This window comes from Varanus komodoensis, unplaced genomic scaffold, assembly GCF_004798865.1.
Source record: "Varanus komodoensis strain SLA01 unplaced genomic scaffold, ASM479886v1 scaffold55, whole genome shotgun sequence".
Taxonomy (NCBI): domain Eukaryota; kingdom Metazoa; phylum Chordata; class Lepidosauria; order Squamata; family Varanidae; genus Varanus; species Varanus komodoensis.
In genome coordinates, this window is record NW_025336157.1 from 5,194,416 (window position 1) to 5,210,198 (window position 15,783).

A 15,783-nucleotide genomic window follows, 5' to 3' on the forward strand; every position below is an offset into this window, starting at 1 on the left:
GAAGGGAGGGAAAAGCAGCAAGCAAGATGAGAAGTCAGAGGATGACAACCATACATAGAAAAATGCTGAACTTATACTGTTAGAGGATGCAAGAAAAAGGGGATAAATTTACTCCAAGCAGAGTGGCGTTCTTATCTTGAGGTAAGAATGTAAAGCAATGGAGTTTACATTTCAAGAGGGTTACAGATCAGCATTATGAATAAACGTACTTCCACAATACCCTCTCTGCTCAAAGCCCTAGACCTACATTGCTTCAGTAATCTTTAGAACACTCTTGCAAGATAGGTCAGTATTGCTATTTCAAGCTATAGATATGGAGGAGCTGGTATACTAGTTTCCAGCAAAGAAATGGGAGCTTGAACTTTTATATCCAACTGCCCAACAATAATCAGCTGTGCTGAGATGAGAATGGAGGAATTTCAGCTCATAGCTCAAATTCTTAACCACTTTGCTAAGGCAGTCCAGAAAAAACTTCCATCCACACAGAACAAACAACCCAAGACCTCTTCTCTAGTAAAAGGTAAAGGAGGCCTCTGAGGTACTAGATATCCCCATATCAAAGGATTGGGCCCAGAGAGCATCTTCAGTTCTCCAAGGCTCTCAGAATAAAGACGTAAGAAAGGTCATCCCATTTTGTTAGCAAGAATAAACACTGATAAGAGATAAAGATGCTGGTGTTTACACTTCCAGTATCCTAAACAGAGAGACTATACAGAAGAGAACAACCAAGGTACAGCAACAGACAAGCTGCATTGCTTTTAGTAAAGTGTTTTTGTAAGCAGGGCTGCCATTCTCTGTACATTTACCTGGGAGAAAGTCACATTAAACTCAGAGGGATTTTGGCATAAGCAGGCACAAGCCTAGGTTACATGAGAGGGTTTAACACAAATTCAGGTTATTTAATCTGTGAGATCTCCAGGACAGATCTCAGGCTTCTAAACCATTCTGCAGTCAAATCTCCCCAACCGGTTGACCACAACTCTCACACAAAATGCACTGAAATTAATTTTGGGTGAATTGTCGTGATTACTGCCAAAACTGACAATACCTCAGACGAGCCTCTGAGCATCTGGTGCTACCCAAATGCTTTGGAACACACACAGTTCATAGTATTCTTGACTACTGATCATGCATCCTAAGGTTGAGGAGAAATGCAATCCAAAACTTCTGGAGAGTACCAAGGCTACTTCCAACTTACTCCTTGAAATGGAGGTTACAATGATGTTGTAATAAGCTTTTTAAAAACACTTTGGGTGACAACAAAGGTGTCCGACCTCAGCTTAAGCGTCAGTAAGGGGAAGAGTTATCAACATGATATTTTCCCAGCCTTCAAGGAAGGAGAAGCAGGCTAGGGTTCCTCAAAATAAGTAAGAACTAGTCCGGAGTGGGGAATGTGTAACCCTCTGGTGTTGTTGGAGCACAACTCCTGTCATTCCTGATCGCTGGCAGTGCTGGATGGGAGCTGGAGTAGATCATCATCTGGAATGTGCCTGGTTCCATATTTCAATGGCAGGCGCAGCCTTTGTTTCCCATCGGTAAAGCAAGAACCACAGCAGCCCCTTTCACAGGAATTGTGCTGTTGTTGCTACATGCTGTCAAGTCACCTCTCACTCGGTGCCTCTCAGAAAGGTCCTGTCCTTGACAGCCCTTCTTCGCACTTGTAAACTTCTGTAGCATCTTCTTAGCAAGGATGATATTGTTCAATTCCTGTGCAGTTCCTCAGCCTCACCTAATCTGGTCTCCTCCAAATGTGCTAGAGTACAAATCACATTATCCACAACCAGCATGGAGAACGCCAGGCTGTGCAAGGCTGCATTAGATGCACTAAGTAATTAACAACCACCAGTTACTGCAAAGCAAAGACATAAATTTGAAAAGCGTGTGAGTTTATGACTGCAGCAAAGGAGAAGATGCAGACCCCAAGAACAGGAGCACCGCATGGGTCATGTGGCATTGCTCCAGGTCTTCTGGTGCAAGGAGAGGATCTGCCCTCAGAATGGGAACACAAGCAACATGACAAGTAAGGACTTGGGGAAAAAACTGCTGGCACCCGAGCTTCTCACAGCTATCACCCTCTGGCAGAAATAATAGTGGCAAGCTTTGGCATCACCTGAGAAGAAACAGCAAAGACTCTAGCAATCATCCTGGTTACCTGGAGCAGATGGCATAGCAGGCTGTGGGGAGGCAGAAGAGTTGAGAAAAGAGTGAAGAAGATAAAGCGAATATCAAAATGACCTTCCAAGAGTTTAAAAGGGGGGGTGGGGGTTCTCTTATGCAAGAGTACACCATCATACAAGCCCCATTTGGTTATCAATTCCTCAGAAGAATGGCAGCTGCTTACTTTTTCAGAACTGACAGGAAACTCTGCACTCTCCAAATCCATCTTTGGCATGTGGCGATATCACAGACCCTCCTTGTGAAGAGCAAACCCTCAGAGTGCAATACTTCTAATAATTCAGGAGATCTTGGAACAAAGAATGCACATAAAACTATGTTTGATCTGAAGAAGGGCCTAACCTCATCCAGCATTCTGTTCACATAGTGATCACCAGCTAGCTAACAGTGTTCCATGGCAATTAACATATGCAGACATACTACCTGAATGACTAGCAGCCACAGGCAGCCTTATCCTCCACAAATCTATGAAATGCTTGCATCTGCTCCAAACAATAGAGGTGTGTATGTTGGCGGTGGAGTTGGCTGTAGCTCAAAGGGCCTGGGCACCAATACATTGTGCTGTCAGACTCAGGCAACCTGGATTCAAAATGGTGTAGTCACAACACTCACTGGGGCAGTCACCCTCTCAGCTTTACACTCACAGGACAGCATGCTAGACGTGTAAGAAAACTTAAAAAGAAAACAAGAACGATAAAAAGAAACTAAAAAGGGATAACTAAGCAATTATTTGCCACATTGGCAGGAAGTGGTTTATGGGCTCTCTCCTAGAAGCACGTTAAAAGCCCAGTCGGATACACGCTTCATCAGAAGTCCCACTGAATGCAATAGAGCTTACTCGGCAGTAAGCAGGTGCAGGAGTGCAACTTCATCATCCAAGTCTAAGCTTGAGAAAGTTTGCCCACTCTGAACAAAGGGCTCTCCTCCTCAGCAAGCAAGCACAGAATGGCAGCCTGAGGAATTAACTGAGCATGGTTAACTCAGAAGCAAAGGCCCACCTTGTATAATTCCACCCACCTAGCCAGGTCAAAAGTGCATTCCAACTTTCCCTAACCCAGCACCCTCACGATATTTTAGACTACAACTCCCAGCATTTAGACTACAGCTCCCACCACTGGCCATGTCAGCTGGGGAGATGGAAACTGAATTCAAAGATTATCTGAAGAGCACCAGTTTTTTGGAAGTGGGGTAGGGCCAGTAGCATTACAGGAACTCAGTTCCCACTCCAATTCTAGGCATTCGCCTTGACTCATAAGCAAGCTCAGCAGCCATGCAAAAGAAGTTACTTTTGAGGAAGAGTCCAGGACTTACTGGTCAAGATCCATTTCCTAAATAGGTAAGGCCAGGAGGAAGCTTTGACTGTCTCTCCTCACATAGTTTTCTGATGACTTTTTTTGGGGAGGGGGGATTTTAAGAATCGGTGGAAAGAAATGGATCCGATTCCTCCGACTTACCACCTTCACCCCACCTCGAACGAGGAGTGCGAGAAAGGCGATCTCGAGAAGGCACGAACAATGGAAGAGGGTTCCGGTTCCTAGAAAGGGAAGGCGTCCCCCCCCCCCCCCCGCGCCGGCCGCCTGTAGGAAGCCCGAAGGCCCGGTCGGGCAGGCGAGAGGGACTGTCGGTTACCAGCTTGGGCAGGGCGGGGTGGTGGTTGTTGATGTATCGCTTTGGGATATTTCTTTGAGGGGGGATCGGAACTCGGCACTTTCTTCTCTGGAAGCGGAAACAGCCCGTGAGGGCGTCGAGGGAAAAAGTCCTTTCTTTATAGAAGCGAAGAAAGAGGCTTCGCCGGCAATGTGTGAAGTTACAACTACTACTTCGACTGCAAATAATCCTAAACCAGAGATCACATCCTTTAAAACTGAAGTGAGACTATAAAGAAAATATATAAGTTAGCACCTATTTTTTCTTGTCCCGGAAAGGATGGGTGCCCGAGTGTGCCTCAACCCGGCTCAAACCTCAATGATCCCGGCTCAGCGCGCCACGCAAGTCCCCGGCTTCGCCGGGCCGACTAGGCCGCAGCGGCGCTCGAGACCGGAACTTGTCCCCTCCTCACGCCCCCCTCTTCCTCCCGAGGCCTCGATCCCCGCCTCGTCTCTCCTTCCCTCCCTCTCACACACCGGCCGGTTCCACCATTTCTATCCCGCCCCCCACCAAGCTTTTTCCCTCACCGGGGCTGCGGGTGAGGGGAGGGGGCGAGAGAGAAAGAAATTCTCCTCAGAAAAGAATAATAGAAGATTATTATCATTATTATTATATTTAAAGGAAAAGCGGGGGAGGGGGGCAGGAGAAAAAGGGGCGGGGCCGGCGCTTAAAGGGCCCGCGCGCAATTCCCGGAGCAGGAGCCGCCGCCAACTTTACCTGAGTCTCCGCCGCCGCCGCCGCCGCCACACAACACTGACAACTAACCCAGAGCGGCCGCGACCGCCTCCTCCACCACGTGACGCGAAGGGGGCGGAGACCCAGACACGCTTCGGCTTGCCCGCGTCACGTGCCGGGCCCTCTCGCGACCACACCCTTTCCCCCCTTTTCATTCCGCTCCATCCCCTTTCGCGGTCGGGAAGCGGAGAGGTTGGGTGCGCACGCGCACACGCGTCAATGGGTGGGTTTGTTTGTTATCTCTCCGCGCACTCTGCCACGTGACTCCTGCTCCCCGCCCCCTCCTTCTCCGTCGGATATTTTTCTTTATACGCGCTACGTATAGGGTAGCCACAGTAACGAGCAGCAGTTGTTACTTCTGGTTCCCCCTCGAATAGCCTCCCTTCCTCTTTGTGGAGACGACCTTGGGATAGGGAAAGCGGTGTAATACTGCAACATATTGGCTTGATCAAGAGATAGGACCCCTTTCTCTTTATGTTCGCGTGTCATATCCAGCTTCTTCTCGACCCTCTCTGGAGCCCTATAGCACAGAACACTTAAAGAATACCAAATAAAGGTGTCTCCACCCGCACCGCAAAGAACCCACCTTCTGTTGGAAACCGGAAGTAGCACTCACAATCGGTACCTAACTCTATTCCCTTTTGCCTCCGCTGCCAGTCATGTGACCCTTATCTCCTTTCGCACACTTTTTCCCTGCCCCCTTCCCCGCCCCAACGACTTTGACCCTTCTCGCTCGACCGTTCACAGGGACGTCCTCCCAGCCTATCCTTTTCCTCCTCCACTCTTTTCTTCTTTCCCCTCCCCTCCAGAAACATCGATTTCTCGGCTTCTTCCGGTCACTTGACTCACACTTCCTCCGTTTCCTTCCACGATGAAACCATAGAGCCGAGCGTCGGAGCTCGGGTCAGAACGCCGGAGGGGGAACCGAAAGGAAGTGCGCCCTCGTCACGTGACAGGGCCGTGCCTACGCCTCGGCGGCCGCCATGTTGTGTGGCCCTTTGGGCGGCCGGGCCGGGCCAGGCGCCGGGGCCGGGGATGGCGGCCTCCTCCTCCTCCTCCTCGCCCCCTTCTTCCTCCTCGACCTCCAGTTCTTCCCCCGGCTCGTCCAGCAACTGGCTGTCTGGGGTGAACGTGGTGTTGGTCATGGCCTACGGGAGCCTGGTGAGGTCGCATGCCTGTGGGGCGGGGGAGGTTGAGGGAAATGCGCTGGAGATGCCGGCCGGCCGGCGGGCAGCCCCTTTCCGCCGCCGGGGAGAAGGAAGAAGGGCTGCTGCACGCGTAGGGACAAGTTCGGGAGAAGCGGCGCGGCGGCTGCCAGGGAACTTTTCTTCCTGCGAAGAAAGGGCCAGGAGGAGGCGGGACAGCGTTGCCATGGAAACAGCCTCCCTCCTTTACGTGCTTGCCCTCACCCTTCTCTTGCATCCGGTGTATGCCTGGCATGTATACATACAGCGTGTGTATACCTTCCTTCAATGGTGTGCCTTCCGGCGGGCTTGCCATGCGGTTTCTAGCCTTCCCTAACGGGGTCCTCCCAGAGGTACAAGACTACTTCCTCCAGCATCCCCTAACTTGGCTGGGGGATGCTAGGAGCAGTAACCCAGCACCTCTGGACGACATCCCATTGAGGAAGGCTGATTTATGTGTTCCTTGAGGCATCTCCTCCACCTCGCGACCTGGTATCCTCCAGACCTTGCTGGTCTGCAATTCCCAGCATTCCTGACTGCTGGTTTGGAGCCCATAGGAACTGCAGCCCAGCATCTCCGGAGGACAGTCCGTTGGAGGAAGGCTGGCTTAGAGACAACTTCCTCAATTTCTCACAATCTTGTGTCCTCCAGTTATTGGACTACAATCTAGCATAACATACTGTTGCCTATGTTTGCTGGGGCTGATGGGACCATTCCTTTGGAGACACCTGAATTCTATATATACCTTGAAACAGCTGTACCCCCAGGCAGGTGCCCACCCTCTAGATGTCGCTGAACTACATCTTGTACAATCATTCGCTGTTGTCCATGTTCGCCAGGGTGAATTGGAATGAGGTCTAACGCCATCTGGAAGGCTGCCTTTGAGGGCACATCGTCTAACACAGGAATCAGTACTGACCTGTGCTGCTGGTCCAACTAGCTGAGGCCTATCTGTTGTGCAGTCCTGATGATATTTCTAAACCCTTATTGTCAGTGATGTTATATTATGATGATTATGTTGCATTTATATCCTTTTGTGAGGAATCCAAGGGGGCTTACCTAGGTCTGTTTCCTCCTCACAACAGCAGCCCTGTGAGGAAGGTTGGGCTGCGAGTAGGATGGACCCCAGGTCAAAACCTCGGGGAAGACTGGCATGTGGCAATTTGAGATGAGCATGTCATGTCCATAAACAGGCATGGTTGCAAGTCTCTCCGTCGCTTTCCCTGGAATTTGGCTGATCTTGAGGCTTTCTGGCTCCAATCCAATGCAAGGGGGCAGACTGCAAGCCTGCATGGTTGTATGTGGGAGCAGGTAAGCTGAAGTGGAACTCCTCTGGGCTCAGCTTTGGTCTAAACATGCCCAGGATCAGCCTGCTCAGTGTGGCTGTACATGTCCTTTGTGGCCAGTCCGACGGAATGTCGTCTGGACTTGTTTCTGAGTGAGCCAAGCCTGGGATTGGGTTGCCAAGTTACAGGCCTGCCTGTGCTTTGTTGGAAATAAGCCCAGCTGAACTTTCTTGGACTTAGTTTTCAGGAAATGAATGCAGGAACAGGCTGCCTCACTGCGGCATTTGCCTTACGCCCAGGTCTTCATGACGTCTGCATAAACAGGCCTACAGCCAGGATATGCATCCACTGAACTCAGGGGGACCTCCTTTCGACGTAGACTGAGATTGCTACAAGTCTTTTGGACATCCTAGACAATAATTTTAAGTGTCCTTTAAAAATCTTAAATACGCTGACTCAGGTGTAATGGGATATGCCTCTCAGCTGGATTGCTACAAATCTCCCTGCATCCTTTGTTTGGAGTGAACCCTTTTGTGTTTGAGACGATAGGTTCCGGGAAGCTCCTCTCAGTTTGGCATTTTACATCCAAGGGCCCCAAGAAGGGTTCTTTCAGGGGGCAGTAGATAACGTGGAGGCAATGCAGCTGTTCTGCAGTGCTCTCTACTGAATCTTGGGCTGCCCTTACTGTCCAGAAGTGAACTTGCACACCGATAAGGTTGTACCATTGCTCAGGCAGGAGTATTTTATTTCTCAAGTCTTGGCATTGATGCCTTGCTTGATGTGCTGGTGTTGGTCTTCTGCTCTGTAGCATCGTGCTGCTGGCTTGCATACATGCCGTTTGCCGTATCTGTAACCCTGGGATGCTTCCTGTGTATGGATCGGGGCCTGCGGGTGCTATGAGCCGTCTTCAGAAACGTTTATGGTTCTCTTCCTCTCCTGTCTTTTCCAGGTTTTTGTGCTACTCTTCATTTTTGTGAAGAGGCAGATCATGCGCTTCGCCATGAAGTCCCGTCGTGGCCCCCATGTGCCGGTTGGTCAGCATGCTCCTAAGGTTTGTCAACGAATGGGGGTGGGCTTTTTGATTATTGGTTGCCCGAGCAGAAGAAGGGGTCAGAGCAGTCTTCCCTTGAGGGTCCTTCAGCTTAGAAAGCAATGGGCAGAGGCAGTTGTTCCAGGCTCACGGAATCAAGGGCAGGCAGTGGGGAGGAAACGTCCTCTTTGTGGGCTTCCTGGTGGCATCTCCTTTGCCACTCGAGGATGCAGAATGTTGCATGTGGTAACCAAGGGCCGGGGCACGAACCCACCCCAGTTAGGTCTGAGGCTAATTCCCGAGAGACAAAACTGCTTGTGTGAAAGACTGTGTAGCAGCTGAAGGCAGATCATGAACAATAAGGCAAAGGTAAGCTTACGTATGTCCCTTAGTCATTGGGCTCCCAAATATGATACATCTTGCTTGGAGCGCTGTTTGCTCAGACACTTGTGTGCCTCTTGTTCCGAGCTGAAAGCTGCAGAAGAAAACCTCCTGCCATGGATTTTATACAGTCACTCTCTCCCCCTGTTTCAGGGGCTGTTAATAAACTCTAAACTAGCCGCCTTCCTGGAAGTCAGGGGTAAAGAGAAATAGTAAAGCAAATAGTTTCATTTCTCAAACAGAAGTACCCCTTACCTAAAGAGTAAAATCAGAGAAAGCAGATACAAAGCTGTTCTCTCCAGAGTTCTGAGACCCTTCAAGAAACCCATCCTAGCCTCTAGCTACTGTGGAAGCTCTCCGCACTACCTGTTGAACCTTAATCACCTGTTCAGCATTGTTCCGGTCAGGCCCATCCCATGCACTGGACTAGGTCGGCTTTTGGTCTGACTCCGTGGGGCTCCCCCGATGTGCTTACAGTGGAGTCGGTCGCAGCACAAGGCGATGCTCTACCACTAGTAATGGAAATAGCAGTATTTGCTGTGCCAGGAAGAGGGGGCAGAGGGGAAGGTTGGTGTCCTGCACATCTGGCAGACACCAGGTCAAGTACAGCTGGGTTCCTACGCAGCAGCTGCCTTCCCTCTTCAGTCAGAGCTGCCCCTGTTGGTCCCTTGAGATTGCTTGGGAAGGAAGGTAGCAGGGCTAATCTGTCACTTTCCGTGCCCTTTGAACCGCCATCCTGTAGCCGGGACCCAAGCAGGCTTCGGCCAGCTCAGGTCTTTGGTCCTAGCTGTGTGCTACCTCTTGGCTCTCTCCCGAGCTGGCGGCTACTACAAATATTGCTTTAGCAGAAGGAGGCAGGGGCTGAACCGGGGACATCCCATGGGCAGAAGCGTGTTCCTGCATGAGCACTGGGCTCTGTGATGCCTTCTTCTCTCCCCTTGCCTCTCTGCTTAGGGCTTGAAGGAAGAGATCGACATCCGACTGTCGCGGGTGCAAGACATCAGATACGAGCCCCGTCTGTTGTCCTATGACGACGTCAGGCTGCTTCAGCTGGAGTCTCCTCGAAACCCGTGTAGTGTGTCCTGCGTGCGCTGAGGGGGGAGGCGGCGGCATGAGTGTGGGGGGCCCTGCTGCTGGCGCCTGCCGAGGAGAGTGGGATCTTGCTCTCACTCAGGCCTCTCGGCTCTCTTGTTTTCTTGCAGGTTCTTATAACTATGTATATAGGATGAAGGCCTTAGATGCTGTTAGAGATTCAGGTAAACAGAAGAAGCTGCCATCAGGAAGCATTCTGATTGGGTCGTCTCCGGCTGGCAAGTCAGCCTTCCCCATCCTGGTGCCCTGCAGATGTGTCAGACTACAACCTGCAGCACTCCCAAGCCACCTGGGTTGGTCGCTGTAGCTTGACATACCTGGGGGGCACCAGGATGTGGGCGGCAGAGCAGGGGATGTACCTGAGTCCTGAAGGATTCCAAAGGCTTAAACCGTGGCTTTGCTTAAACCGTGGATTTGCTTAAACCATGGATGGTTTAAGCAAAACATCTGGCGGGCCCTCGTGTAGCCCTCCAGGTGTTTTGGCCTGCACATCCCATCAATGCTAGCCAGCATTACCACTGGTTAGAAGGTCATGAGAGTTACAGGCCAAAATATCTAAGCATTGATTGGGGTTCTTAAGAATGTTGCCTTTTCTTTACTTTTTTAAAAGCCCCTTTTTAGCCCTGAGGGCTGCAAATGGAGATCTGCACGTGTTGGCTTGGCCTAGTAGCCAAGTGTTGTTTCGAGACGTCGGAGAGACTTCCTGCTTCGTTTGGTTTCAAGACACAAGGGGCTTTTGTGGGGTGGGAGGGAGGGGGAGAACCCTGGAGTCATCACACTCCTGCAGTCTTACAGCATGAGGTGTGGTTTTCTGGGCACCTGTTTCCCTTCCTTTCTGAGACTCCTTTAAAGCAGTAGTTCTTCGGCAGTCTATATTGACGGCTCCGGATGTGTTGGTTTCCTTGTTTCCTGGTCACTGGAAAAACGTCCCAAGTGGGTCTGTGGATTTCTGGCTGCAACTGCACTCCTGGAGGTGTGTGTGAGACAGGCAGCCAGAGGCACCACCTAACTGCTAGCCAGTCGTTTTGAGTTGCTATTGGGCGGGTGTTGAGAGCCCCAGCTATTTATAGCTGCTTGCACAGGCTCACAGGAGCAAAACAGGTCGTGCTCTTTCTTCTCCTTCACCAGTCCACACTGCAGAATTCCTAAGTCAGAGAAGTGCCCCTGTCTTTGTGGCCCGCTGAGGGTACGGACCACCCCTTCCTGTCTCTTCCTGTAGATATCCCGTTCTCTGCTGAAGGCCGGCACCCCAAATCCTTGATAGGGAAGAATTTCCGAGCCTACTTGGTGGACCTGCGGAACTCTAGCACCCCTTTCAAAGGCATCCGCAAGACTCTGATCGACACCCTCTTGGATGGGTATGATAACGCCCGCTACGGCACAGGGGTGAGTTCTCCTTGCCTGGGGCACAGCGAAAAGTAGTTGGGAGCTGAAAATGTGTTGGTGTGACGGCATCGCAGGCCGCAGGGTCTCCCTCTTGGCGGACAGCCTCGGAAATGCCATTCTCTTTGGGACTGCAGGAAGGCCACATTCTGTTGGGAGGGGGATGAGTGCAGGTGCGCAGCTTTCCCAACCGCTGGCCCAGGTGGGTGCAGTCCAGCGGGGCACCTGCAGCCCTTTGAACCTGGAGGACCCAGGCATTGCATTTGGGATGGACCGAGCTCTAAGGTGACAGTCAGCTCTGGGCACCTAAAGGCTTAGATGGACAATTTCAGCTAAGTCTTTTGTCCCTGCCCATGAGGAAGACAGGCTAAGGCGCCTGGAGCATCCACCCCATGCCAGCTCCGAGGGCAGTTGTGCAACCTGGAGGTGCAGCCACTGTGGTTCTTTGTACGGCGGTTGTGAAGGTGCTCCAAAACCAGCTCCAACCTTCTACTTTTTTTTGAGGTCAGAACTGCCACTCGGGCTTTGCGATGGTCATCCAGGCAGCAGCCAGCAGCTTGTGCCTTAAATCTGTTTTTATTAACATTGCTTAACATCATGAGAGCCAGTGTGGTGTAGTGGTTCAGAGCCTGGGACTGGGACTCAGGCGATCCGGGTTCTAGTTCCTGCTCGGCCATGGAGCCAACTGGGTGACTGTGGGCCAGTCACAGACTCAGCCCAACCTACCTCACAGGGTTGTTGTTGTGGGGATAAGATGGAGGAGGAGAATGGTATAAGCTGCCTTGAGCCCTTTGTAGGAAAAAGGCAGGATATAAATCGCAATATACATAAATAAGATAAAATTGCATATAGATAGTCATAACTGTCTTTTTTATTAATTTTAATAACATTTAATATTAACTATAGGTTTGAATTCACAGCTGGAATGAATCGAGTTTTTAATGTGCATAATTTGTATTTTTGTACTTTGTTTATTTATGTAAGCCGTCCTGAGGCAACTCAGGGAAAGGGCGAAGAAACAGATGGGTCTTCGGCATCTCTCTAAAAGTGAAGTGTCGCTGCATGGCTAATCTTAGGGAAGCTTGCTTTGTATTTTGTGTGTTGAACAATGGCACTCAAAATTCCCTGCATCAAACGACTGCCCGGCTAGCAGATGACTGGTTATAGCCTTCCCCAGTCTGGTAACCGCCAGGTCTTTGGGAGTACAACTTCCAAAATTCCTGACCATTATTTGTGATCTTATTAAATTGACATTGTTTGCTTCCAGCAGCAACAAGGATGCTCCTAAACTTAAGCTGGGAATCCCGTTTGTGGGATTGTGGCGCTCTCCTGTTGTGCCAAGGAGCAGGCAAACGCCTGTCTAACTTAACGATGATGGCATTTTTACCGGGTGCAATTTCTGAGCAATTTCCATCCTTCATCTTGTGATCTTTCTTGCGTGCACATACAAGATTTGGCCCCTTGCTCCACTTATGTACTCTTAATTCAGTACAGTTCACAACCACTTCTTGCTTTTTCCTGATCTGCCTCAATATGTAGTGTGTGTGTGGGGGGGGGGGGGCGGAGGGGAGGTAAGATGGTGCAAGGGAACCACAGTTGGGAGGAGAACCACCAGCTGTTCTTAACCTCTTGTTTCTTCTGCCTTAGACTTTCGGCAAAGTAGAATTCCTCAAGTACCAAGAAGCTTTGTATGAGCTGGCAGCAATGTGAGTTGTGGGGATGAGGCAGGGGTGGGGGCAGAACATATCTGGGGCATGTTGCCTTCCCCTGGAACCATGTGGGGTACCAGTTGTAGACTGGAGGGGTGGTGATGCAGTGGTGACAGTGCTGGGAATGATGAGAGTTGCAGTCCACCCTGTCTGAAGGAAACCAGCTGCGGGGATGGCTACCCTGTGGAACTTAACCCTCTTGTAAGCCCAGCACTGTGTTGCCTGTTTAAAGTACTATTATTATTATTATTATTATTATTATTATTATTATTATTATTACATTTCTATGCCGCCCCTTGCCGAAACCTCGGGGCGGCTTACAACACAATAAAATATATTGAAATACAATAGAACTTAATAAATTACCATTAAATAAAAAAATACAAAAAATACATTGAGTTACAAATATAAAATTAAAATTATCAGTATAAAATAAGCAAATAAAAATATAGGAGGAGAAAGAGAAGGAAGAAGAAGTTGCCCTGGCCAGATCATATGTTTTAACAATTAAAATGATGTTTAAATAAAAAGGTCTTTACCTGGCGCCGAAAAACCAGTAACGACGGTGCCAGGCGGACCTCTTTGGGGAGTGAATTCCATAGGTTGGGCGCCACCGCAGAGAAAGCCCTCCTCCGAGTACTTACTCTCCTAATTTCTTTCATGGAGGGTTCCCGAAGAAGGGACTCTCCCGCAGATCTCAAAGGGCGGTCGGGCATATACGGACGTAAGTGCTCGTTCAGGTAGCCAGGACCCAAGCCGTTTAGGGCTTTATAGGTCATAATCAACACCTTGAATTGGGCCCGGGCTTCAATGGGGAGCCAGCGAAGCTGACGGAGGACTGGAGTCACGTGAACATAACGCCCCGTCCCCTGCTGTTCAACTGAAAAAGCTCCAAGGGGGGCTTGCAGAGCAAGATAAAAAAACCCAGCAAACATAGACGCTGTCTTTGCATTTTCCATCTAAAAAGATAAGGCACGAAAGGAAAGAGGGCTGGGGGAGAAGTGCAAACAGGAGACGTCCTCAGAACCACCATTCTCGTAAAGACTGGCTTGAGAATGGGAAGCATATGGGATACGTATTGCTAGGTGACGTGTGGGCCTCACTGCATTTTTGCCTACAAGTCCCACCAGCCCTCACCACCGGCTGTGCTGGCCAGGGCTGCTGGGAAGTGTAGGTCAGGATCTTCGGAGGACTACAAGCTGCCCGCCCACCCCCCAAACTGGGAGACAGTGGAGGAGAAAGAGGTCCTCAGCCACTCCTGCCGGGATAGCCACTGCATTGTGCTCACAGCCCCGGTTCCGACGCGTGTGGCCAAGCCGTGCTCTGATCTGGCCACTGTGTCCCTCTCTCCCCGCGCAGCATTAAGGCCCGAGGAGGTGGCAGCCAGCGGCAGCATCAGTCGGCAGCCAAGGACCTGACCCTATCGCCTGACATCTCCGGCCCCACCATCCAGGTCACCTACCTGCCCTCCAACCAGAAGAGCAAGCGAGCCAAGCACTTTTTGGAGCTCAAGAGCTTCAAGGACAACTACAACACGCTGGAGAGCACCCTGTGATGGCGCGGCCCCCCACACCGGAACAGGGCGCCAGGGGCATCGCCCCTTCTCTCGCGGCCCGGGGCTGCTCTCGCGTTGCCCGCCTGGACCAGGAGGGCCTTTTGCCTGTGCGTGGGCAGATGGCCACTGCCCACCTCTGTCGGCCATCTGAAGCGAAGCAAGTTCTTGCGTTCAGGTGGCGTTGCCCTGAAGCATTCCCCGCCGCACACAAGCACACTTGCCGTCTGTAAATAAGACACATGGTTACCTCTTTAATTTATTGAGAAAGGATTTCAGGCCCAGGCATGTTTCTCCCTTCCCATGATCTGCTGAAAGAGCCAAGATTGAGCCGGTGGGAAGCCCGTCATCTGCCCTCTTCCACAGGGGAGGAACAATCCCTTGTTTTACTTCTGTTCCTTCTGCCGGGCACCCGCCTGTGTTGGTTCCCCCCCCCCCTCACTGTTCCTTCACTGGGTTTGACCCTGCTGGCAGCCACCCTGAGATGGCTCTTCCTTGCAGGCAGTGGGAGACAGCCTGGCTGGTTTGTGAATGGTTATTGCGGCGGGGGGGGGGGGTGCTTTCCTGCAGCCTGCCCTCCTTGGGCTGGGTTCTGCTGAGAAGGCGGCTTGCTCCTGTGGCCCGTTCTCTTCACCCACGTGCTGCCCCTGAGCTGAAGTGGAAGCTGGGCAGAGGGCGGTGCCTGCGGGGTGGGAGTGGCCGCGTGGCTGGCGCCGCTTTCGCTCGTGGCTCTCGGCGCAGGCCCTGCCAGCCCTTCTCCAGGAATGGGGCCACAGTCGGGCCTCCTCTCTTTTTAACGCTGCTGTTTAATAAAACGGACACAAGCCTTGCGACGAGCTCCTTGTCTGCGTGCCGTCTTTGTCGTGGGCTGGGGCCGCCTGGGCAGTGCCGTCTGCCTCCAGGGACTTGGGCTTGCTGCGAGCGGCTTCCCCGCCCTTGGCACCCCTGGCTTGTTGTTGGGCTGGTCCATGTGAATGGACAGCAGGCTCGGGCAGAAAGAGCGTCCACCTGGAAAGGTGGTGCGCATCATTTCGTGACTGGCGCTTGTTCGGAGGGAGGGAGATGTACGAGGAAACCCTGCAGCAAAAGCCCTGCAGGCAAGCTGAGCTGGATCTTGTGATTCTTTCAGCCCCCCAGCCTGAGCTCCCACCACCCCCAGTATAATCCAGCCCTGGGGGTTTCCCAAAAGGCCGCCTTCTCCACAGGCTGACTAGCATCAGAGCATCAAGTCGCTTCAGGCTGCTCTCCCCTGGCCCAGCTCCTCCAGAATGAAACGTGGCCCTTGGGCTGAGAGAGACTCATGCTGCCATGCTAGATGCTGGTTGCACTACAGCTCCTATCAGCCCCAGACAACATGGCCAGTAGCTGAGAATGCTGGGTGTTACAGTCCCACCTGGCTGGGGCAGAGTGCTTCGGTGTGATCAGAAAGTGCAGCCTCGTTGGCCCTTCCAGGTGAGAGAGCAAACTCACGAGCAAGGAAGGCTGAGAGAGCGACCTGGCCATGGGTACCTCCTGGAGCGCTCCAGGGCTGAACGAGGGACTCCTCTGGCGACAGGTGGGCACAGGGCAAGACCGTTCTCTCTGCTGTGCACTGCATCCAGGTGAAGGC

General features: G+C 51.6%; 2 protein-coding genes across 9 annotated transcripts in view; one reads left to right on the forward strand and one right to left on the reverse strand.

The window, feature by feature from the left end:
* UBAP2L (ubiquitin associated protein 2 like) overlaps positions 1 to 5,160 on the reverse strand; it is a 39,332-nt gene extending 34,172 nt beyond the window's left edge. For 3 of the 7 annotated variants that reach the window (XM_044448412.1, XM_044448411.1, XM_044448405.1), the window contains exon 1: positions 4,540 to 4,615. The gene's annotated coding sequence lies outside the window, so the exon portion shown is untranslated. Of the gene's footprint in view, positions 1 to 4,539; positions 4,616 to 5,143 lie in introns of those variants that run through there. The other 4 variants (XM_044448410.1, XM_044448408.1, XM_044448409.1 and 1 more) reach the window with 2 other exon arrangements.
* Positions 5,161 to 5,542: 382 nt separating this feature from the next.
* Positions 5,543 to 15,010, forward strand: CUNH1orf43 (chromosome unknown C1orf43 homolog). 2 transcript variants are annotated; one of them, XM_044448779.1, is made up of 7 exons: positions 5,543 to 5,718; positions 7,977 to 8,078; positions 9,393 to 9,513; positions 9,641 to 9,694; positions 10,750 to 10,916; positions 12,561 to 12,619; positions 13,982 to 15,010. In XM_044448779.1, the coding sequence occupies exons 1-7, from the start codon at positions 5,593 to 5,595 to the stop codon at positions 14,175 to 14,177; spliced, it is 825 nt and encodes a 274-aa protein (XP_044304714.1). In that variant the 5' UTR covers positions 5,543 to 5,592; the 3' UTR covers positions 14,178 to 15,010. The 2 variants fall into 2 exon arrangements, with proteins under 2 accessions (XP_044304714.1, XP_044304715.1); XM_044448780.1 differs by having other exon boundaries at positions 5,545 to 5,718; positions 9,393 to 9,510.
* The last annotated feature ends 773 nt before the right edge of the window (positions 15,011 to 15,783 follow it).

Bases quoted from the DNA above. Each gene is read 5' to 3' on its own strand.
- CUNH1orf43 (XM_044448779.1), top strand. From the start codon at position 5,593: ATGGCGGCCTCCTCCTCCTCCTCCTCGCCCCCTTCTTCCTCCTCGACC. The intron at 5,719-7,976 runs GTGAGGTCGCAT...TGTCTTTTCCAG, and splicing joins TCATGGCCTACGGGAGCCTG to GTTTTTGTGCTACTCTTCAT. The intron at 9,695-10,749 runs GTAAACAGAAGA...CTCTTCCTGTAG, and splicing joins AGATGCTGTTAGAGATTCAG to ATATCCCGTTCTCTGCTGAA.